Source organism: Manis pentadactyla, chromosome 6, assembly GCF_030020395.1.
Source record: "Manis pentadactyla isolate mManPen7 chromosome 6, mManPen7.hap1, whole genome shotgun sequence".
NCBI lineage: Eukaryota > Metazoa > Chordata > Mammalia > Pholidota > Manidae > Manis > Manis pentadactyla.
In genome coordinates, this window is record NC_080024.1 from 35,876,669 (window position 1) to 35,900,452 (window position 23,784).

Genomic DNA, 23,784 nt, shown 5'->3' on the forward strand with positions numbered 1-23,784 from the left:
TGTAAGGAGCTGGCCCCCGGCTTGCCTCTAGAGGCCTCTTTTACCTGAGTCATAGGAAACACCAGGGCAGGAGTTCTGGCACCAGTGCTCCTTCTAAATAGCTCTGTGGTTTTGGGTAAATTATTTAACCTCCTTAAACCTCAAATCCTCCATCATTAGCATTTTCCAAACATATGTTCTAAGGAATATTAATTTCATGAAAATGGGTTCTGTGGTCAAATTAAGTGGGAAACTGCTGCACACAATCTCTCCTCTCTAAGAGATTCTCAAGAGCATTAACATTATTAAAGGCTTTGAGAACTCCTGCAGTACGTTTGTTTAACTTTGTATCAATCTTAATTGGCCTCAGAATCCCTTTACTGACTGTATGAGCATTCTGTGGACTGTAATTGGGAAAACAATGGTCCAGCACATATCAGGTCTCTCCCAGCATTTACACTGATAACATGTGGGAAGAGCAAGGCAGTCTTTTGACACTGGTTCTGGGCATTAAGAAGGGACTTAATATCCTGGTGTTGACAAGGCATCTATTCATGTTAACTGTCCTCTTGTGATCCACATGATTCTTTTGTTCCTAATGAAAGTCTTCATTCAAGGAAAGTGGTAATGACTCACAGAATCTTGGTTCCCTACAGTACACTAAGTAGCAGAGCTGGCCAAGAATAAGTTATCTTCAGTATTTTGGTTTTCCCTTACAGTATGACTTGATTTTTCTCCATAGCAATTCTTTTACCACAGTTCCCTTTAACAGTTCTGTCCAACTTTAATAGGATCCCTGCCCTTTACCCACATCCTTGTCCAGAATGATGTCAATGTGCAGGCAGACTGTCAGTCGTCAGGTTAAAGAGCTGTTCTTCCACGAAGGCACCCCCAAGACCATATTGTTCTTCATGTAGACTAATTTCTTCAGTTGACAAGTGGCTTCCTCCAAGAACAAAGTCTGCAAATCTAATAAGGTTTTTTTTGCTTTAAATAAAATTGATGTTATCATAGGAAGGTTTATTTGGAAGATAACATGTTCCCTTTCTACTTAGCCCCTTTAATTAAGTTTGACTGTGTGTCAATAGAAGTTGGCATTTACACAATGAGTGTAAAAATGGGAATGGCTTATGTGATCCTTCCAGATATATTTGGTGAAAGGGTAGAGAAATACGCAGACTTGTAAGTGCCAAGTGCTGCCAAATTTACCCCCTCCTGTTTTCTAATTCCTTCTTCTCTTTCCTACTAGCTTAGATTTATTATTCATTCATGATTTTAATCAATACTTTCCCCCTTCAATCTACGAAAGCACTGTTTTTGGATAAAGTTATGAAAAGGAAAGCAGTAAGGGAAAAGATATTGGGGCAAAGATGTCTTTCTTGGTTAACTTTGAAAATTATTTTCCACACCAGTAGAATGAGAAGCCAGCAATACATCCCATTCCACCTTTCTCCTTCTCATATGGAAGTTATCTTTATGGCCTTCCTTATCAAATGTTATCATATTTATTCTGACATCAGCAGTCTGTGCAAGTCAGAACACTAAATAAAAAGAACCTCTGACAGCTTCCACATCATCTGTTATCCAGGGAGGTAATCTGTTTCTGGTCTGAAGTATCTGTACCGAAAGCATCGTATTTTCACAATAATTCTAACCCAAGTTGTGGTCCAAGAAGCTGAGCAGGGCTTACTTTTTTGGAGCTTGGAGTCTGGAGACAGCCAGCCACGATGGGAAGTCAGGACTGCGGCAGGCCTGGCGCAGCTCTTCCAGGGCACGGGTTGTTTCAGCATCGACCTGTTCCCTGTATTCCTCTTCAGTAAGATACTTAAACACCAGCTTTTCTGAGGTAAACCATTTCTTCATTCTCCTAAAACATGCAGCACTTGGTTGCTAGAGTCCTGGTGTATTTGGTTGTACAATTCAACCCTTAAGATTGATTAAAACTGTATTTCTTAGACAGTAACAGTAATACTGTTAACTTCTTTTATATCACACCATATTTTTTCATATTTGTTATCATGATCAAGATATACAGAACATGCAGTTCAGGCCCAATGGTACATTCCCTCTCTTCTTGGACCACCCTCAATAATGTCTTTAGGAATTTGAGGATCAATTTCTGATAGAAAAAATGTTAATTGTAATTTTTTCCTCAGTGACTTCTAATTACACAATCAGACAATTAAAAGTATGGGTTCTTTATGCTTGGCCTGCTGATTATCTTGGGCAGTGAGAAGCAAGCCTCTCAGGTGTCCTTTTAAGAAGACCTGGTAAAATCAATCGCCACTTACTCTGGGCAGAAAGCAGGAGGATTTGTGGGATATCGCCTCCACCTAGTGGTGGTGATTCTGACTAGTCCTAGAGAGAGACAGTAATATTATACAAGGGTCATTTACAATACAATAATTACAGTACAATAATTCATAATTCTTCCTTTGCTAGAGGCTGAGGGGCTGATGATTGGAAACTTTTTTCCAACCAGGAAAATCTTAAAGGGAAGAATTTCATAAAAATGGCAATGATGACAAGATTTTAATACATGTTATATTTATCAATGAGTTTTTAAAAATATTTTCAGGTGGTTTAAAATTTATTTTAACTAGAGATTCCAAAATCTGCATGAGCATCAGAATTACCAGGAGGTGTTTTAAACAATACTGTCTTGAGGGTTGGGACCTGAAAAATCTTTTAACTTGTAAAGACAGCCTGGTGGCTCATGAGCTGGATGAGGGAACCACTGATATTATTTCTTTCTTTTTCTGAATACCTAGCCTGGTCTCCCTAGGGGAAAACCCCTAGCTCCAGGGCAGAAGACTGGAGCATAGTCCTGGCTTTGAGGTTTACCCACTAGTCAACTGGGGCAATTTCTGAACAGTTCTGGGCCTCACTTTGCTCATATGAAAAAAATGAAAGCCATTAACATCTACCTCATGAGGTCACAGTACAAAGTGAATTTTTTTGTGTAAAGTGCTTGGTACAATGAGTGGCCTAGAGTAAGTGTTCAGTAAGGATAATCAAAAGAATAGTCACTGTGTATTATTAAAATATCCTGAAATAGCTCTTTGCAAAACTAGAAAGTACAATAAAAATCAAGGCATTATTTCTTTGGTTTATTGGTTAACTTACATGTTCCTGCTTTATCCCCTCATGTAATTCTTCACATAACTATTCACTAGCAAAATGAAAAGTTGAGGAAGATACTATATAATTAGATCATTATGTTCATGTTAGCAGAATGTACAAGTACAAAAAAGGGCCGCTGTACAGATGACAGAACACACTATGCCCTTGGCAGGGCAGCTGGATAGCTAGTGTTTAAAGGAAAGAATTCTAGCCTGGCTCCCTCTAACCACAAGCCTGGCAAAGGACCAGAGGCCTGGAGGATGTGGCGCAGCCAGTCTCCTGGCAGAGGGACCTCTGGTAATCCCAGTCACTGCTGGCCTCTGACACAGGGCAGAAGCAGCAGCCAGCAGCAGCCCCTCTGACCCAGCCCTGCTGCCTTTCAGCCCCACCAGCATCCTCTGCAGAGGGGACCAGTCCTGTCACTGGTGTGTTTTTAACCTGTGACATTGGCATATCCACAGCACCAGATCCACAAGCTACCAGTTACCACACAGTCTCCTTCCTCACAGCCAAGTTTACTACAAACATATTTACTAACTCCTTCTAGCCTTGGTCTCACTGTCCTGCCCCAGGCCCTCTTCACTTCTTGCCTGGACACTGTGATGTCTGATGACTGGTTTCCTGTGCCAGGGCCTCCCCCTTATATCTACCCTCTGGGCCAGAAGAAAGATGGGCCACATCCTGCTGCCCAATGAGGTTCATGGTCTCTGTTTCGATTTTTGCTTGTTGAATTTATTTTTATATTCAGATTGGTTGCCAACATTTAAAAATAATAAGAATTCACATTCTAATACACATTTCCAGTTTTTCTAGAAAACCAAAAGATCTGACAAGGCTGCATACATATTCCCACATGGCAACAATCAGCTCAAGCTGGGAGGTAAATGCCCCTTTTGATGAGGCTGCACTGCAGAATTTCCCAAAGTCCTCCTGATCACCCCCTGCCTTACCCCTGCTAACATCACTCTCTGAGTAACTGTTGGGGCCCCAAGCATTTGGATTTATAACCCTATGTAGACAGCAGTCAGAGAGGGCTGACCAAAGCGCATTATGGTTACCTGCCTCCACTGTGCACAGGGTCAGGCTAGATTCCTAGCACAGCCTGTGATTTCAGGCAACCCAGGGCCCAAGTAAATCTGCCACTAATTTTAGTGAATTCTGGGTGAGCTGTAATTACCTAGTAACTGGTGGTGCTTCTAAAAGGTTAACGAAGAGTGGAAATGGAGATGGGATCAGAAGCTTAAGTTCTCTGTCCTCTCCCCTTCTCAGAGGGAAATCTCTAGGTGAAACATAGTTAATTATGAGATTAAATATGACACATCCAAAAAATTTCCCCGAACAGTAAATAAAACCAGAGCTCAATGTCAGAGTGACATGGAATAAAAAAGATACGCACCACCTCATATATCTAAATGCTTTCAGTGGGTAGCGCAGACTCCTGGAGGAGAGGAGGAGCATCATGACTGCATAGGAGAACCAAGGCGCGTTGACACTGGAATGGATCAGAAGCAGGGCGAGGAGCTGCAGTGTCCATGTCACAAGGTTTATGCTCCTCTTGTCAACAAGGGGCCCATGGTTATAACAAACGGCAAAGCTGAGAAGTCCAACTACCAAGACATAGCCTATAAAAGCAGAAGAATGTAAAATAATATAAACCTGAACTTGAAAATTTATGCGAAAATTCTGGCAGAGCCTTGATGTAGAGCTAAGAACACATTAGAAAACCTTTGTTTTCTTTTTGTCCAATGAAGGTTGAAAAACATATAAAAGGCTACATATTCTTTCTATGGGAGATACTAGACTGACTTTTGTAATAAATTAAGGATGTGTAATTATAAATTATTATGATATATTAAGTGTATTTGTTTTTTAGCCCAGAGTCCTAGGTGGGTACCTGTAATAACAGCTGCTTTGGTCTGGAAAAAGCCTGAGAGTATGTCCCACTTGGCTATAAATTCTACTTCTTCTTTCTACTTTCTAGTCACAAAAGGCAAATGTAATTTTACAGTGGAGGGATTAGGCTGCACCCTCCTACTCCAGAGCTCAGTTCTAACATCATGAATGGAGGGGTGATGAGATACTCTGCACCTCCCATTGCAATCCAATGTGAGGTGCCCATCTCCTCGAACGCATTCCACCACGAGTTTCATTTCTACCTAAGCAAGCCTCAAGATCTAATTTCCAGGTTAGGAAATACAGGAGAGAGAGGAACAAGTTAGATTAAAAGAGCAATCAAAGAAATTCCGAAAGTAGGATATTCTATAGGACAGTTTCAGCATGCCACTGTGATGAAAAAGGAACTGTTATGGAGTAAAAGAAACTCACCAAACAACAGATGCAAAATCTGGTTCAGGACTCGACTCTAGCTTACAGAAACCAATTGCCAAGGACACTTAAGAAATGTGAACATGGCCTGAGTAATAGATGATTTTATGTAATTACCAATTTTTTTAGATTTAAGAGTTATTTAACTAAGAGGAAAATGCTCTTGCTTTTTAGAGATGCTTAGTGAAGTATTTACAGGAACATGCCGTAAGTGTAATCTACGTTAAAAATTAGCATAAAAAGAAAAATGAGTTAAAAACATATAATCTTCAAATAAAACAAAAAATGACTTGCTTTTGTTTAGGTAGTTGAACTTATGTGATTTGGCACTAAGGGGTTAGGAGAAAATAAATTCTCCCATACTCCATTATTTCCCAATTAAAACATTTTTTTTTTAAGTGGTTGATTTGTTAAGATGAAACCAGGAAAAACCTAAGTGGTTTCTTAATAGCCTCTCCATTTCTGAAAAGTCAGGTTTTCATTAGTCATTTATATTCAGGATTTCTCTCCTTTCATACTGAATACATTAAGACAAACAAATAAAGAGTCATATTTTGGAGAAATTTTTCATTCCAAGTTAGATGTGGTAGAGCTTAACCACAATTCAAAAGCATATGCAGTCAAAAGGGACAAATGCTTTTTTGCTCTTTTGATCCAACAGTATAGAAAACTAAGAATACTATCATAGAAAAACAGCATAAAGTGAGATCTAGTGAACTGAAATCACCAACTATAGAAAAAAAATAAAGTATTACTTTTAACAGTACTTCTCCTTAGTTCAAAATGAAAATTTGGATGCTGGAGAGATGCATGTCAAATGAAGGCATCTAGTAGTACTTTTCAGCTTCACCAGTAATAGAATTTACCTACCTAATACATATATTCTGTTTTCATACCACAGCCACTTCAAATCTTCTATGAGCCGGCACACAGCATAGACTGAAGCAAGCCAACAACCAATCATTAAAGCCCAGAAGGTGCTGTACTGTGGGTGAAGGAAAATAAATGATTTTTAGTACATTTGCTCTTGTAAAAATAGAAGTAAATAAATAAACCCTTTGTATTAGAAACTTCTACATCAAACTCCATTGAAGTCAATCCAGGATACTCTAGAGTCTCATTAGAGGTGTGCTCCGTGAGGCAGCGGCACTGGCTACAGCTGGGAGCTCCCTGGAAGGCAGACTCTCAGGCCCCCTAGCACTCCTGAAGGAAAATTCGCATTTTAATAGGATCCCCAAGGAATTTGCATATACATTTAAGTTGGAGAAGTACTGTTTTAGAGAGTAATTTATTATCTGAAAATAATGCTAGTGTTGTAAGCTTTAATCAGAGTAACTTCAACATTATCATTCTGAATTAATACTTATTTATCCACAGCTAAGAGTAGGGCATTCTTTTATTGAAGGTGTTTTGGGGAACTAGTAATAATGAAGAATTCCCCAGATGATGAAATGCTGTTATTCAAGGCCCCAGTGGTTCAGCAGGGTGACATTTCTCAGCTCTGCCAAAATAAGAAATTTCCACTCAGCACAGAATCAACCCCCTGTCACTCATTAAAAAAAACATATTACCTAGAAAATAAAAGGGTCTCAAATAAAGTACCAACAAAACTTAATACTTAACTAAACTTGTATATACTAACAAATAAAAATAGAATCTCTAGGAAAAGATACATTTTAAAGCCAATTTATACAATGTAGAAATACAGTTTGAATTATGAACTCTCATTACCACCTTGAATTAATTTTGATCAGTTTTTCTTATCTGTGAGACACAGTTTCCATTTTGTTTTCATCTGTATTTAGTATGCCTACCTTAGTAACGAACCTCTTCACCAGCAACAGAATGAACACTAATGTCATCAGAACACCTAGCATGGTCCCAAAAGAGTAAAAGAAAACAGGGCTCCTGTCAAGACAAGCAGGTAAAAGTTATTTAAATGCCAACTAACCCCTTTAGTATTAGAAACATTTAACCTACACTGAAAATTATATAACTTTATTAGGTCATCAGAACACCTAGCATGGTCCCAAAAGAGTAAAAGAAAACAGGGCTCCTGTCAAGACAAGCAGATAAAAGTTATTTAAATGCCAAGTAACCCCTTCAGTATTAGAAACATTTAACCTACACTGCAAATTATATAACTTTATTTGGTGACAGGAAGACACTTAGACCTATTGTGGTGATCATTTTACAGTATATACAAATACTGAATCATTATGTTGTACAACTGAAACTAATATATAGTCAATTATACTTCAATTTAACAAAAAAACATGTTTAAACTGATGACAGGAGCCAAAAAGAATACTAAGAAGAAAAACTTAGATTGCAGTTTTAATTATATCCTATATTCTCAAAATATGAAATTTTACTTGAAATTGTAGTATGTAGCTTGCTACTAACTTAAAACAAAGTGTCTGAGTTATCTTCTATGTTCAGAATTTGATCCAACAATAATTATCAAGCACCTATCATATAGCACACATTTGTCTAAGTGTTCACTTGCATTCTGAAACAGTATTACAGCACTCTCGAAACAGCTATCTGTGTCTATAAATTTTACTAGGGAGAAAAATAAGGCACCAAGAAGTTAAAGATCTTCCCCAAGTCACTATCTGTTAATGGAGGATTCAGGCTTGCAGCCCAGCTCCTCTGACTCCAAGCTTTACTCCTCAAACTCTGGAATCCATGTCTGGTTTCTGAAAACCATGGATGACATTAAACATACTTTATTACTCTACAAGGAAAGTGAGAAATATTAAGCATAGCAAACTATTCTTAAGAAGTAAAACATTATTGGAGATTCCTTTTTCATGAGGGAAGTTGTATTAAACAACATATCAGGATAGTACATTTATCCAAAAGTCCCATATTTATTACATTCAACCCCTGCATGAGAGCCACAGATCTTGGAGGCAGTTCAAATGTAATGGAGCATAAGGCTCTATGTGGCATCAGAAAACCTGAGTATAAATCTCAGCTCTGGTAAGAAGTAGACATGTAATGATGAATGTTGGTTTTCTCATTTATAAAATGAGAACAATAATACAGAGTTCATACAGTTAAGAAAAATCAAGTAAAATAAATTAATCTATATTAATATGTAATACAAAATGGATGTCAAAGCATTCTGTAACATATACAGACTGTTACTAGTTTTAAAGGCCTTTCAAGCACTTCCCTCAGACTTCGTTTGCAAAACCCAAGCAAGAACTACAAACCAGTGTGGAAATATTTAGCATAGGGCTAAAAATATCCATACCCTTCTTTCATTCACAAAGTTAAGAAAGTAAAAATAATACTTACTGACTCAAGGTCTTTGCATAAAAGAACAGGAAAACTCCTGATACAAACATAATGAAGAGTTTGAAATCCACAACTAGAGTAAAAAATGACACACACACACACACACAACAAAAATTTAGTGTCAATGTCAAAGAAAAAAGGCAACTGATTGAAAAGTCACTCCAGAAAAACTGAATCCAGAAAGTCAAGTATGATAAAAACAAACTTACTGTTTCGATCCACACTTATTGTATAGATAAATATCTTCGTGACAGGCTTCACAGAGAAGCACACAGTCTGCCCATATGGATTGATGATTATGGTTATTTCATTAGACTCCTTCAGTGTCCAAAAGTTATGAATCACACATTTGATTAAAGATAGAATGGTTTCTGGATACTGGCAATTACGTCTTTCTGTGATATGTACAATACTGAGCAGGCCTGAACTGGTAATTTTCATCTGTAAAATAAGAACAAACAAATCCATAAACACAGAAGTTAAAGCTTTTCATAATAAGCTTCTTAAAACCATGAACAGAGGAGAAAAAGAGCCCACAAAGGTTGGGTAAATATACATGGTAATGCTCTCATCCCAGGGATAGACCTACAAGTCTGTTTAGTCCACACATTGGAGCACAGACCCTTGAAAGCATTGTCTTTCTTCCCCTGAATTGTGGCTGTTTTAACAACCACTTCTAGCAAGTTATTGTGGCCAACAGACATAGAAAAAGGCTGAGACAGAAAGTAATAGGTGGTAAACTATTTGGCTATGAACACAATGAGAGTAGGGTTTATACCTCTAACATTTTTTACTGTGACTGTCAAAGAGCATTTCCTTCTGGGATCACCCACACACATGTCATTCAGGCTTCTCTCACCATGCCTCCTGCAGAAGGACCAGAATCCATTGGGAGTCCTATGCAGTCTCCCAATAAAGCACAAGCTACAATGGCAAGCAGATGCTGACAACCCAGGGATCATGAAATGCCAGCTGGGCCACCTTTCTTGGTCCCTCCCTATTTCTCTTTGTCCAAGAGTAAGGCAAGCCTGAAAAGGGAATGAGTGCACCAGCTTTGAATCCCAGGCATCAGGTGATAGCATTGACTGTCCATCTACCTACCCCTTATTTTGGTCTTGGCTTACTGTTGCTCTTTCTTCAATAGTACTTCCTGTCATACTTCTCAGGGTTTCCATATATTCAACGTACACACCAAACTCCTACCAACACCCTGGCCTCAGTTCCCTGAACTCCTCTCTTCTCACGCTCTTATCCTCCACCTCACCTCAGCTAATCACTCTCACAGTCACAGCCTGGGCCCTGTCAGGGCCAAACTGCAGCCCCTCTACAGGTCATTTCACACCTCCCCCTAACAAATCATCACCCCTTATATTTCCAAGAGTGCCCTTCCAGCACCACACCTGACCCCAGCAAGCCTTTGACCCCACCATGCATCAAGCATCTTTCCCATGCTCCTCACCCTTCTTATCCAGCTAAATTCCATGGTCAGCAGTATAAATCATTCCCTTCCAGGTACCCTTCACTCCTTGCACTCCTCTTATTTGTCACATCCACATGCAAAACTCAATTCTCCATCTATTCCACCCTTGCATTTCTGCCACTGAATGTTCTGGAGAAACACAGTAGTCTGACTTCAAACCCGACCATGAAAATGAAGTCAAACCTGAAGCTGCAGGCACTTCTGCTGCACACCCCTGCCCAGTCACTTTCCACTTTCCTCAACAAGGTTTCACCACTTCCTTAATACCCAACCACCTCCCACCTCCTCACCTTTGGCTGATGATCTTGCCTGCTTCACTGGAAATGGAAGAAACCAGACAAGAATGTCGACCAACTCCTATCCCCATATCCACCCACTCACCCGTCAGCATTTGCAGGCACATGCTCTGCTCCCTGCCCGTGGGGTGGAACTTCCTGCTGCAGAGAGTTACATACTCCCCGACTTGTGCTCCAGGTCTCATGATCCACCTTTGCCTACTCAAACACATCCCACCCATACTTCTTCCTTCCCCCCTAGACCATTCCTATCAGCATCCAAATATGTTGACATTTTTCCCATTTAAAAAAGAAAAGGCCTCCTATTGACTCTATTTCCCCTCCAGCTGTCATCCCTTTCCACACTTCCCACTGCAATGAAGTTCTTTTAAGAAGTTGCCAATACCTGCGGCCTCTAGTTTCTTTCTTCCCACTTTTCCTTTAATTCTCCTTTTAATCCTCTTCAATCAGGCTTTCATGCCCAACAGGCTGTCCGTGACAAGGTCACCTGTGGCCTCCATGTTGCTAAATCAAATTTGGCACTGCTGAACCCTCCCTTCTCCTTATTCCAAGTTTTTCCTGGGGCTTCCTGGACATCTCTTTATTCATTTGTTGCTCCTCTCTCTTCTCTGCTGGCCCCTCCCTCCTCCCTGACCTCTTAATGTAAGACTGACCCAGACTCAGTCATTAATCTTCTTTTCTCCATCTAAATTCACTTCTTAATCTCATGGCTTTAAGCACTTCTATAAATATGTACTGCTGCTTACCTTTGCAAAGAGAAACAGAAAAGATGTACCAGAAACGAGTAAGACCTACTACCCACAGGGTTGGTTAGGAATTGGGGGAGGAATGAGAGGAGTAACATCTCTCTGAGAATACCTTGTGTAGAGTTTTGATTTTTCAGCCATATTAATACTGTACATACTAAAAAATAATGATACTAAAATCAACCAGGATGGTTGATTTGGAAATGAAAATGGTAATAAATAAAACAAATGACACAGAAATAAATAAAAATGTATTTCAAATGAATAAAATACTATATTGAAGGGGGGCATAGGTGGAAATGAATTAACCCAAATAACGTTTGAGCATAATATTTAGACTACATACCCTCAAACTAAAAACAAAATACAAATATTGAACTCTTGTGACTACGCTTGTTTTTCACAAGGGTATTTTTTTTTAGTAATTCTGAAATTATTTTCAGTGTATTCTAGGTTTAGGCAAATACATCAATATATTGAGGCTAAGGGGAACCAGGTTTCTCGTTACCAGAGAAAGAAGTTAAAAATATGGCGAGGGGGGAGATGAGAATGATCCCAGTGGTACTGGAAATATCAGAACTCCTGGTTTTCAATAGATAGAAAAGAAATAAGATATGTGTAAAGTGTATGCATATGTGTGTGTATACACATAAAACAATGATATCCCCTCAGTAATAAACACACCTACTGAGACAGGGACCATGGGCTTAGACAGAGTAGGGTGAGCACCTCCGGAAAAAGCAAGGCAAGATATTTACAGTCGAAGCAATGTAACAGTGTAAAGTCCCTATCGAAATTCTGTGTTCAGCATTATGCAACGTCAAGGTCACACTAATTCTCTAGGGTAAAGATACTAGACTAGGAATATAGACATCTTCAGTGAGATCAGTTAAAGGTCAAAAGGCCAGGAGCAACTTGGCCTGGAAGGTTTGAGTGTTCTGCAAGGGTATCTCAGCATAACCCGTGACTTCACTGTAAACAGCCCTAGCAAACAACCACCTAGCCCACCTTGAGAGCAGGGCAGGTGGTACACGTCTACACCCTAAGCCCTCAGTTCCCAAAAGTCTTCAACTGCCTATAAATGCCCTAGACAACGCACCACTTCAGGCTCTCTTGTCCCCTCCTGGCGTGAGCCAGGAGCTCTGTCCTCTCACTGTATCTCTCAATAAATGCCTCTGGCCTGGCTCTCCTACCTTGACTGTTTGCTAAGTTCATTCTTCGACTCCGCAAACAAGAACCTTGGCATCACTACAATGGAATGCTCCTTGGGAAAATGTATGATTCCAGAGCTGGGTCTAAAAAATTATAAACAAGATAACCCTAGAACATATTGTTTGCCAAAAGGTAAAGAAGTGTTCAAATGACAGGCACAAGTTAAAAGGACACAAGAGCTAGCTTGAAGGAGCTCCTACTGGCCAAATCTATGACAATTTGAATATCAAAATGGATAATGGATTGTAATCCACTGAATGAATTGGCAATACATGAGACTATGCAGATATAAATAAATTGGAGAAGGAAAAGCTCTTAAGAAGAATGCCAATGAAAGTAGAAGGAACAATGGAATTAGAAAATCACCATTTGATAAATCATGATGATGACTGATTCAGGCAAGTATCATCCATGGATGACAAAGCTAGGGGGTCAAAGTTTGATGAGGCACAGGGTACCTACAGTTTCAAGTTACTTCCACAGATATTCATTACAGAGGGGAAACGAGTCATTTTCCAGTGGTAAAATTGTAAATTGACAGATACCAACTTAGCCAATGATCAAAGTGGTATATGTTATCAGTAATGGCGCAAATCAACTTTATGTGCCTTCTGACATGCTGTCCTAGCTGTTTCCTCAGGCTAAAATGCTCTTTTCTCAGATACTCTCTTGGTAACTCATTAACTTCAGTGAAATCTCTCCCAAATGCCACCTCACTGAGAACTACGTTGACCACTCTTTTTAATACTGCAACTTATGCCCCACCTCCCTCATTCCACTTATCTTACTCTTTTCTTTTTTCATGGCACTTATTTGTTTTATAATTTTCTTTTCTATTACATTTATGGCTTACCCCACCCCAAGTATAAACATCACAGGAGCAGGGATCTGTTTTGTTTACTGATGTACCCTAAAAGCCTAGAATAGTTCCTGGTACTTAGTGAGTGCTCAATAAATACTTGTTAAGTGCTAAATGAAGGAAAGTACTATGCTACTGAGAGTAACTATTACCTCGGCCATATGCAAGATTGGCAGTAACTCCAGGATTTCTATACAGAAGGCTTGGGATAGCAGTTATTTTGGAAAGTAGGAGAGTGTTGTCTTGGGCTGTGTTTGAACAGCAAGCACACTGTACTCACTTAGATACTGTGTTGATGTGAGTGGTTTGGAGAAAAGCTGCTGAAGAGAATGGAGAGTTTAATATCCCACACACACATACCCTCCCCTTGAACTACTGTGTGTGATCCAAAAATTTTTTTTTCCTATTGATACACAGCTCTCCATCATACAAAAGCTCCTTTCTATTCTACATTTTAATTCCTTGTTCCAATGACATGATTTAAGTGTAGATTCTTACCTGTACAGTTGACCACATGTATTTCCACTCCATTTGGGAATTTTGATTGTAGCAATAACAGTTTGACACAGAAGTTTCAATAACATCCATCTCCTTCAGAGCTGTACACTTTTGAACTGAGAGATGGAAAAGGGAATATATTTCCTAAATATTTAGTTTCCCAGAATCTTCTCTTTTTTCTCTTTTTTATTCACAGGGTTATTGGTAGCCATTTTTACACTCTCTGACCAATAAATTCTTCTAAATGGCAATTATAGTCCTTCTCTCTTTCCAACCTAGCAGGCGACAGACAAAAAATTACCATCTAGGGCCAATACTCTTGTGACATATGGAGGGTACTATAAGAGCATAGCGAATAGGCACTTCAATCTTTAAGAAGAGGGCAAGAATTGAGGACAGTTTCTCAGAAAAAGGAAATGTAAGTGGAGTACTGAAGGATAAGTCAGAGGCAAAGGGACAGAATTCAGGGGTGGGGGTGGCCAATATACCGTGGAGATGAGGTAAATCATGGAAGTGTTTCAGTCATTCACAGGATGGAGTGTAGAGGACATTTCAGTGCTTGCAGCTAGAGAAGCAAGCAGTGGTTACTACTACACTAAGAAGTGTGACTTCAGCCTGAAATCAGAGCACTGAAAAATTTTAGCTTGGTCTCAAAGTCTCAGTGGGCAAGCTTAACACCCAAAAGGATTTAGCCGAAGATTTCTGTAAGGATGTGGCCAGGGTTTGCGGTACTAACAATAAGGCACTGTGAAATTCCCAGGCACCAATAACAATAGGAAGCCTTGCCTTTAATACCCCTAGGCCTGAAATGGCAAAGGGAGGAGCTGATGTTACTGAAGAGACTGGAGCAAGGAGAACAGTTTAATGGAATGCAATCCCTACCAGGACATCAGTGGCATGGTGGGCTGAGGGTACAGGTACATCAACCCCTCACTCCTGCACTCCTTTCAGTTCCCTTCATTGGTTGAACCCAATGCAAAGCCAGAGGGCAAAGAAGTACAGGTAACAGGATCAGAGAGATCAGCTTCCAGGAACTGAGCAGGGGAGGGAAGGGCAGAGAATGGATCTGCAGGAACAGAGAATATAACCAGTTCAATAAGGATATGACAGAAATACAGTCATGTTTTAGAAGGAAAATGCAGTAAGTGATGTGAAATTACAGCATGGAAGAAGACTGAAAGCAAAACTACTGAGAAGCCTACTGAAGTAATCTAAGCAAGAAATGAACTAAGTAATAGGGAGGAAGAACAGATTAAAGAGCTCTTAAGAATGGAATCAACAGACTTTGGAGGTTCATTAGATTAGGGAGAGCAAGATGATGAAGTGAGGGTTCTAATGAGCCCTTCACCCTGAGAAGGAATACTGGAGAAGACATAAGCTTGTGTGGGGAAAGGAGCATGAGTCCAATTTTGCACACTGGGTTTTGTTTGGTAGAACTAAGTGAGGATGGATTAGCACATGAGAAATTTGGCTGGATGTAGATACATGTATGTGTTAATGTATGTGCATGTATGTGTTATGTATATCAATAATAAATATTTATATATATACAAACAACACAATATAATACACAGAGAAGGAGACAGGTCCTGTATTACAGAGGGTAAATGTGGTAACTGCCACAAGAAAATTATAAAGTAATGGGATTCATTTTATTCTGCAGCTATTGCTATGTTTGAATTTAAAATGAAGTAAGATGAAAGTAACAAATTCTTCTGGATCCAGGATAGGGTGTCACCACCACATGTGTCAGTAGATAAGTTACAGGGAATGCTTATGGATACACAGAGAAATGGGCCTTATACCCAGCCCCTGACCCCTCTAAGGAATGTGTAGTCACCTGTTTCTCCAGAAGAACTTGAAATGAAGCTAGAAAACCTGCCACACCAAAATTGGGGAAGGATTGGGTAATCAGTAAGTTAGTCAACAATTACTATCCACTTAGGGAATAATGCTGAATAAGCTCAGAGAGGTTCCTGCCCTGGCTAGAAACATCCTTACTGTTAACCTGGAGAAAAGTGTAGACTGACTTGGGGAAAAAACGCTGTGAATGACTACTACCTCCAGAAATACAACTGCATAAAAGCCACAGAGCTACACAAAACAGAAAATTACACGAGGATCCAGGACCTTCCATTGTGACACTGTCAAATTACTTAGTCTTTACTCTTCACATTGTGAGATGCATGTTTTTAAATACACCAGCACATTTTCAGAGTTTGAGAATCTGAGATGCAAATACATCTCAGTATTTTTATAGCCAGTACCATAAAAGGAGGTGCAGGTTGGCCCTCCCCTGGAAGAAAGAGGCAGTCTCAAAATGGCAGTAAAGGAAGCTCTAAAGGCACTACATTAAATGTAGGACACTAAAAATTTTAAAATGCGTTCCTGTATGGCCTGTTTATACACAAGACCAAAAGGAGAATGCAGAACCGGTGCTACCAAAACACAAAGCAACCAAAGCTGAGATGCATTCTTGGATCTACCTGAGATGCAAATGACTCCTGGCCAAGGGCTGCAGAAGGAAGAGGGTACTCCTGGGACTCCCAGCAGCTGGCTGGATAATGTCAAGGAAGGCAGTGTACAGCCTGGAAGAGCCTGAGCACTGCACTGAGAACATACTAAAACATATTAAAAGCCCTCAGCTAGTGAGTGGGTGGGATTAGGAGGCCTGTGGTCTCGCCTTTCCGTATCCCACGTTCTGCCTCCTCAGAGACTCCTGTGGCATCTCTGGGCAGGAGCTAGGTTAAACCGGACAGCTAGAGTTGAAGACTTTATATTGGAGGTCCTCAATAATAGAACAATTCCTGTCATTGGAAAGCAAGCGCATTCCAACAGGCAGCTGACGAGCAGGAGATCTAAGGTCCACAGTCCCCAGCACCCCAGACCACTCTAAGAACATTAACATCCAGCCAGTTCTTTCTTCATAGTTACTCCTAACACTGCATGTGTGCTCAAAGCTAGGGGCTCTTCTTATGGGTGGCCCTAGTGCTCCTCCCTGCATCTCCTTTCCTAGTGGCCCCATTACTTTGAGGGCTGAATCGATTCCGGTAAGAACAGTGAACTACCCTCTGGTTAATGCTCTGAGGGAATATTCTTTTACCACCTTACGGGGCATGAGCTTTGCAAACAAATGCACCCTCAAATGAGGTTTTTTTTCTATTTGGTCCTTAGACTATCTCCTAAATCATTTGCTATCTGTAACTCTTAAGAGCAAGATAATGCAACTTAAGTACAGTGCAAGAGTTAGAATTTAGGAGTAAATGCCTCACTGTTGCCCCGTCTCCTTGCACTTGGATTACTGTAACAGCCTTCTAAGTAAGTCTCCCTGCTTCCAGAATTGCCCCTACAATCTATTCTCTAATCAGCACACAGATCTTTTAAAAACATCATTACCTGCTCAAAACCCTCCAAAGACTTCTCATCGCACCCATAACAAAATCACCCTCCCTTTCAAGGACCCAGGAACCTCTGACCTCTCTTCCACTTTCTCTTGCTTAGCTGCTCCAGCCCTCTCATGTGGAGCCACCCCTGCCTCGAGTTTTCCTACCTGCTTGCTATTTCTCCACCCGCAACCCACTTCCCCCAGATCTTGCTTCTCTGGTAATTTATGTGTTTGCTCAAACGTCACCTTCTCAGGAAGACCTTCTCTAATCCCTTTGACCCACTTTCTCCTCATTCTGCTTTACTTTTTCTTCATATTACATTATGTATTTATTAGCTTCTACTCTGTCTCTCTGTGAAGATCCTGCAATAAACCTGACTTCTGGAGAAGAGTATTTCTGGACAGTTGTACACAAACTGCTAAGACAAAGCACAATTATTTACATTACCAAAGGATTCGAGTCAGGGTTACCTTAACCAATGAGATCCCTCAGGTTCATTTTAAATGCCACTCAATTTATATTCAATTAATCTAATTTTAGGACTACATATATTATATAAAAAAGGGATAGCTGTGTATCACCTTTAACTAATAAATTTAAAATTACTCCTTTGTAGTACTTAAGTCATTTATTAGGGACATAGCACAGTCATTACTGTATCTCTAGCACTTACACATTTGCCTTTTGTGCATGTGTAATAATTCCAGAGGATTAGTGGGCTGTTTGGGCATGTGTCGCCAAATCATTGACAGCCTGCCCAATCTTTGTGAGAGCCTGGCCAGTACTGTAAAAGAAAGTGCAGGCTGGCCCTCTTGAAGCAACTTGATGTAACAGGCCACCCTGTACAGCCTGTGCCACTGCCATCCCACCTACAGAACCCACAGGCTCACCTTCCCCTTCCCCTAGTCTATCATCTGTACCCTTAACTAGAGGGTTGAGAGCTATAACCCTTAATCTCTCCCCTGGGCTAGTGGCCCTCTTCTTTCTCCTCCCCAGATAGAGAAGGAAGGGTAGAAACAAGAGCTGGCAATACGCTTGTTTTTGTTTCGGTCATGTATGGCACAGCAGCGTGTTCTGTGTAAGGAGCCAACCCGTGAGAAGGGAGGAATTTGCCCTGGGTTTCTCCTCCATCTTCAACCAGACGAAGGGAAGTACAGATGGAGGTAGGCCCTGACTACTGGTACCATAGAAACACTGCCAAAGCATGCTGCAAAGTGTCCCTCCCTGGAATTCTCCAGAATGGCCTCTGGCTTTTGAGGTGAACTTGATGCTGAATTACACAATACATGAGACACTGAAGACAAGGTGTCAGCATTTCATGGTATCCTCTGGCTGCCCACATTGTTATCACCTCTCCTGAGGTGGATGCATTTCAATCAACCCACACAATAATTCCTAAATGTCTAAGGAACAAGAAATTTACAACCACAAGAAACCACAAGCCTAGTTCCAAGTGAATTCACCTGAAGCTTAAGCCATGGGCTAGTCGGACTAGGTGTAAGACAGTGATGTGTGACAATAAAAATTGTTATCGCTGCTGGCCTACCGCCTTCCTAGTCAGAACCAGATCTTTTAATCTTAGATTGTTTATAAAGGTTATGTCTTTCCTAGGCATCTCCCCCCTTAAGCAATCTTATTCTAGAGACATTTCATTGTTCAGTTTTTGCTGAACTCCACCAGAGGGTGGGAAATAGGAAATGTAGCCAGCTTGGCTGCTTATCTGAATTCCATCACCTGTTCAAGCCCTGACACTGAAGTCTGTGAAGCTGCCTGAATGTCTGCAGATGTCATTTATTCATGCAGCCACAGTCCTTGCTGGTCCATTCTGCTAGGATAGACCTTCCTGGTGGGAGATGTAAGCAAACCCAACATGTCACAACAGTATCAACAAAATCCCCTTATAATGCAATCCAGAAAATGAAAGGGAATTTCTAGGGATTCATAAAAATGTAATAATAATATAATCATTCATTTGGTCAGAAGAGAATATTTACCCAGGGGAACTACTGTTTCCATTTGAGACTGAAATATGTCTCCACTCTGGAGGATGCCCCATAACTGAGGTATTCACTTCCTCAAACCTGATTCAGATCAGGACAAAGAGCTGCAAGCGTGGGCTATCCCTGGTCTGCCTCATCTCCAAGCAGTTAGGAGAACCTAAGGGACCAACCGTGAAAGCCATCCTCACTACGGCGACCCCAGCAAGGCTGCAGCGTGGAGCCATGAAATAAACATTGCCTTCCTGAACTCCTGCACTCCTCAGCAGCTTCTTTTGATCCTGCAATAAACCTGACTTCTGGAGAAGAGTGTATTTCTGGACAGTTATACACAAACCACTAAGACAAAGCACAATTATTTACATTACCAGAGCATTTGAGTCAGGGTTACCTTAACCAATGAGATCCCTTAGGTTCATTTTAAATGCCACTCAATTTATATTCAATTAATCTAATTTTAGGATGAATTAATCTAACATATATAAAAAAGGGACAGCTGTGTATCACCTCCTTTAACTAATAAATTTAAAATTACTCCTTTGTAGTACTTATGTCATTTATTAGTTTTCCTAAATGTATAAGGATATATTTAAGTGTTTAGTCATACATAAAGTAAAAATATTCACTCAAGACTTCAGAAAAGGTCAGGTAATATTTTAGTAATGTTTCTTCTGAAAATTTAACCTTACGTGGCCCTCATATGGGAAAAAAATATCTTCAGATGAAACTATAGCAGGATAGTAACATCACTTTTTAAATTAGACTGTCATTTTCTCCTTTTGGCCTATAACTGCTTTTCTTTTGGGACAAGTAAGTGGAGAGGATTAAGAAAAACAATACCCCAAACCAATAAACTTTAACTCCTGAGAGTTCAAAGAGAGAAAGGATTTTTCTTGGTATTATTTTGTAAATTCACATTTTCAGAAGAGTTAGTGTGTAACATCAAAGTTACACAGGTAACTTACTTTAACTAGTTTTGTTTTTTTAACCTAACTTGAATACAAATATTGTTATTTAATTTTTCCAAGAAACATGCAGAGAGAATAAAACTGAAAGTAGCGCAGGCTAATGCACATTCAGGTCTGATTTTAACTATTTTGTTCTCCACAGATGAATCGAAAAGCTATGGTTTCAAACAGCCTATTGCTACAGTTCAAGCCTAGGAATTCACTGCAGTGGCTTGAACCTCATCTTAGGACAACACATGGTTTCTAGGGACCTCACCCACTAGTTGAAACCTATGAGTGACTCTCGACTTAAAGTTTCTCTTCCTATCAGCCAGACAGCAACCTGCCCATCCTGTGTCAACTGCCTCTGACTTTCCTCCAAATAAGATGATAGACAGCTGGCCTTGGTCTGGATGTTTTCCATTCCATGGAAGGGTGTGTATGTTCAAGACAGAATTTTAGAATAGGAAGCATCATCTAATCCAAGCCCCTCACATTACAGATGGGCCTTATTTTCCAAAAAGAAACACCAGCTCTTTGATCTCAGGATTCCTATAAAACTGCAGATTTTTAGAGCAGCAATGATTCTCAGACCTAGTCTTAATCCAGAGGTTCCAACACCAGAGACATCACTGGCAGACCACAGGACAGAGGATGTTTCAGAGCGCACATTGTGAAGCCTGTATGGAATGGCAAGTGTCGCTATAAAGGTTCAGAAGTTGCCACTTTTCTTAGCTGTGGACTAAAATTTTATCAACTTAGTGGGCATCTTGTATGTCTTAGGCAGAACAGAAACTCTGAGAAGCATTTGTGTATGTCTTTGATTAACAAAATAGAAAAGTTAGCACTGTTAACGTTCAGTGTGGTAACACAAAAACTTGAAAAACATCGGGTTCATTCAGGCAAATAAAAAGGTGAGGAAAATACTGGAAAACACTCAGCAATAGAACATCTTCATTTTACTGATGAGAAATGGGTCCATAAAGATTATTTCGCCTGGACCAAGGTAATTCTATAAGTGGGTGGCTGAATGTAATGACTGAACTCCAACCCAAGGTTCTGGTCCAGGGCTACTTAAAATTTCTGGCTGCTGCCACACACAAAAACTTAGATCTTTCTTAGATCTCTGATTTATTTTTTCATCAGTGTATGCTGGTTGTATTTCTCACTACTATACTAAGTTTTTGTTTCCTCAGCTGTAAAACGTACATAAGTGCTACTTACCCCTACAAGGAGTAGTGTGGGTATTAAATAAGATAATGCAATTAAAGCACTTTGAACACTGCCTAGCACAACGTAAACACTCAACAAATGTCTGTTCACTGAAAAATGTTATAGAACAGTTCTCCAAGGTACAACTCACTGCAAGATTTCCATGAGTTGGCAGCTCTGGCAGAATCCTGATAATTGCCTTCATCCTTAGACAAAGAACCCTGATTTTACTGGAGGTGGGGGCTGTGACAGCTATACACCACATTTGGTTGCCTCCCCTTGCAACCAGAGGTGGCCATTAAGAGGAAGAGAAGTTGGTGGGCAAAGATTAAAGGATATGTTTTAAAGGATTGTATGGGGAAAAAAATGAAATAGAAATGTCAGGCTCATAGGAAATTAGTAGTTCTGTAGTTGGAATTCCCTACATGCCCTTCTGTGCCAGGATTTTGTAAGCACTCCACAGATGGCCCATAGTAACACTAAAAGCCACGATTCCTTGTTTCCTATGTTACCAGGCATGGGGCACATGTTAAACAGCACAATAATCCTGTGAGATATTACTATCCAGGTTTTATATGTGACCAGCAGCCTGGCTCACTCAAGGTCACAGAGCTATTCAGGGATGGGGAAATTTTGGTCTAACTCTAAAATCAAAGCTCTTGAATCCAACGGAAAAGCTAGATAAAGAAATATGAAGGTTTTCAACATAAATCGATATACTATACAAAAGCCCACTGATGAAAGTTGGGAGACTAGGGTCACCCGTGCCAGGTGACTTAGCTGTGCGATCTTGAAAAAAATCAAACATCCCCGAGCTTCTGTAAAACCGGGGGGGTGGGGAACTGGGCCAGACTTCGAACTTTAGAGACGAGGGGAGCCCAAGCAGGGTGTAAGGGAGGTTGGGCCCGCCCTGGGTGCAGGTCGCGCCGGCGGGGTGAGCCTGACGCGGGGCAGGGGTACGTCCACCAGCTGCCCGTGCCCTGCCGCCCCGCGCAGGGTAAGCGCCTCGGCGGCCACGGAGAAGCGGCGGAGCCCGGGAGCCGGGGGGCCTCGAGTGCGTGCGCGCGCCCGCAGGCCGTGCCCGCGGTTACCTGACAACGCGGCCACAGCCTCTTCCTCCTGGCGCGTCGCGCCTGCGGGCAGTGTGGCCAAGGGCGGCAGCCAGAGCAGCAGCCACCATGGCCCCAGGGGCGGCCACATGCCACCCGCGGCTCAGCTCCGCACCGTCGGGCGGCGGCCCGGGCCCCCGGGGGCGGGACAGGCCGACGGAAGCAGAAATGGCGGAGGGCCGGGAGGAAGCCGAGGGGCGGCGAGGGCCGCGCACGACAAAGGCGGAGGCCCCGCCCCCGCGCCCCCGGAGGAAGCCCGGCCGAGGCCGCGTGCCGCCCCCGCTAGAGCGCGCTCGGCTTCTGGGAGGGGCCTGTCTTTCCCGGTGGCAGGTGCGCCCGTCCCCTCTGGGTGGTGAGGGAGGTGGTGGCTGGAGGGGGGGGTGGGGGAGGTGGTCACTCCCCTGTGAATTTTGCCTACACTGCTTGGCTGGGGTAACCTGCGGATTTTTAGGGTTCAGTTCTCAGAGCTCCCATGAGTGACAGCTCGTGAAGGGGAAGGACCTTAGGCAACACTCTTTGTATAAATAAAAGTCAGTTCGTTTTTCCTTTTGTTTGTAATAAGCAGTAGCAAATTGGCAATTTGGTTGCTTAAATAACAATGTCTTGTACGTCTAAACTCATAAGCACCATATTTTGATATGAAGAGAATGTAAAACCTCGCCAATATAAAATCCCTTAAAATTAGCTTGTTTTAAAAAACAGGTGCAGAGAACAGAGTTGCCAGAGAAAGGGGTGGCGGAGGCGGGACAAAATGGGTAAAGGTGTCAAAAGGTGCAACCTTCCAGTTATAAGATAAATGAGTTCTGGGGATGTAATGTACAGCAATGGTGAAAAAAGTTAATACTGTAAGGTATATTTGAAAGTTGCTAAGATTTAGATCTTAAAAGGTCTTATCACAAGAAAAATAATTTTGTAACTGCAAGGTGATGGATGTTGATTAAACTTATTGTGATGATCAATGTGCAATATGTACAACTATCAGATCATGTACACCTAAAACAGTATTATATGTCAATTATATCTCACTAAAACTGGAAAAAAGATACCTTGGGTGGCCTCAGTATTGATAATTGATATAAAACTGGTAGCCTAAAATATGTTACACTGTCCTTGTTGTCAGAATAAGTTCTCTTCAATTAATGGAAACCCACTAATGTGATTCAATATTTCATGCTAAACATTTACTAGAACCAAAGTTCATTTCCTCCTTTCTAATTCTGGTTTCTGTTGAGGTATTTCAGAGAACTAAACTGTGACAGAAATCATCCTCTAAAAATAGCTAAGCCTCATTTTCCCTAAAGGTCTG

General features: G+C 41.0%; 2 protein-coding genes across 3 annotated transcripts in view; one reads left to right on the forward strand and one right to left on the reverse strand.

Annotated features, from left to right (window-relative positions):
- MFSD6 (major facilitator superfamily domain containing 6) overlaps nucleotides 1-6,503 on the forward strand; it is a 101,301-nt gene extending 94,798 nt beyond the window's left edge. For both annotated transcript variants that reach the window (XR_005033189.2, XR_005033190.2), the window contains exon 8: nucleotides 6,329-6,503. The gene's annotated coding sequence lies outside the window, so the exon portion shown is untranslated. The remainder of the gene's footprint in view (nucleotides 1-6,328) is intronic.
- On the reverse strand, nucleotides 1-22,835 carry NEMP2 (nuclear envelope integral membrane protein 2). Its single transcript, XM_057503717.1, has 9 exons — nucleotides 22,461-22,835; nucleotides 13,828-13,943; nucleotides 8,946-9,177; nucleotides 8,737-8,809; nucleotides 7,242-7,335; nucleotides 6,298-6,412; nucleotides 4,499-4,724; nucleotides 1,670-1,846; nucleotides 1-948 (listed from the first exon to the last, which is right to left on the reverse strand). Exons 1-9 carry the CDS (start codon nucleotides 22,567-22,569, stop codon nucleotides 810-812), a joined length of 1,281 nt encoding a protein of 426 aa, XP_057359700.1. The 5' UTR covers nucleotides 22,570-22,835; the 3' UTR covers nucleotides 1-809.
- Between the last annotated feature and the right edge of the window lie 949 nt (nucleotides 22,836-23,784).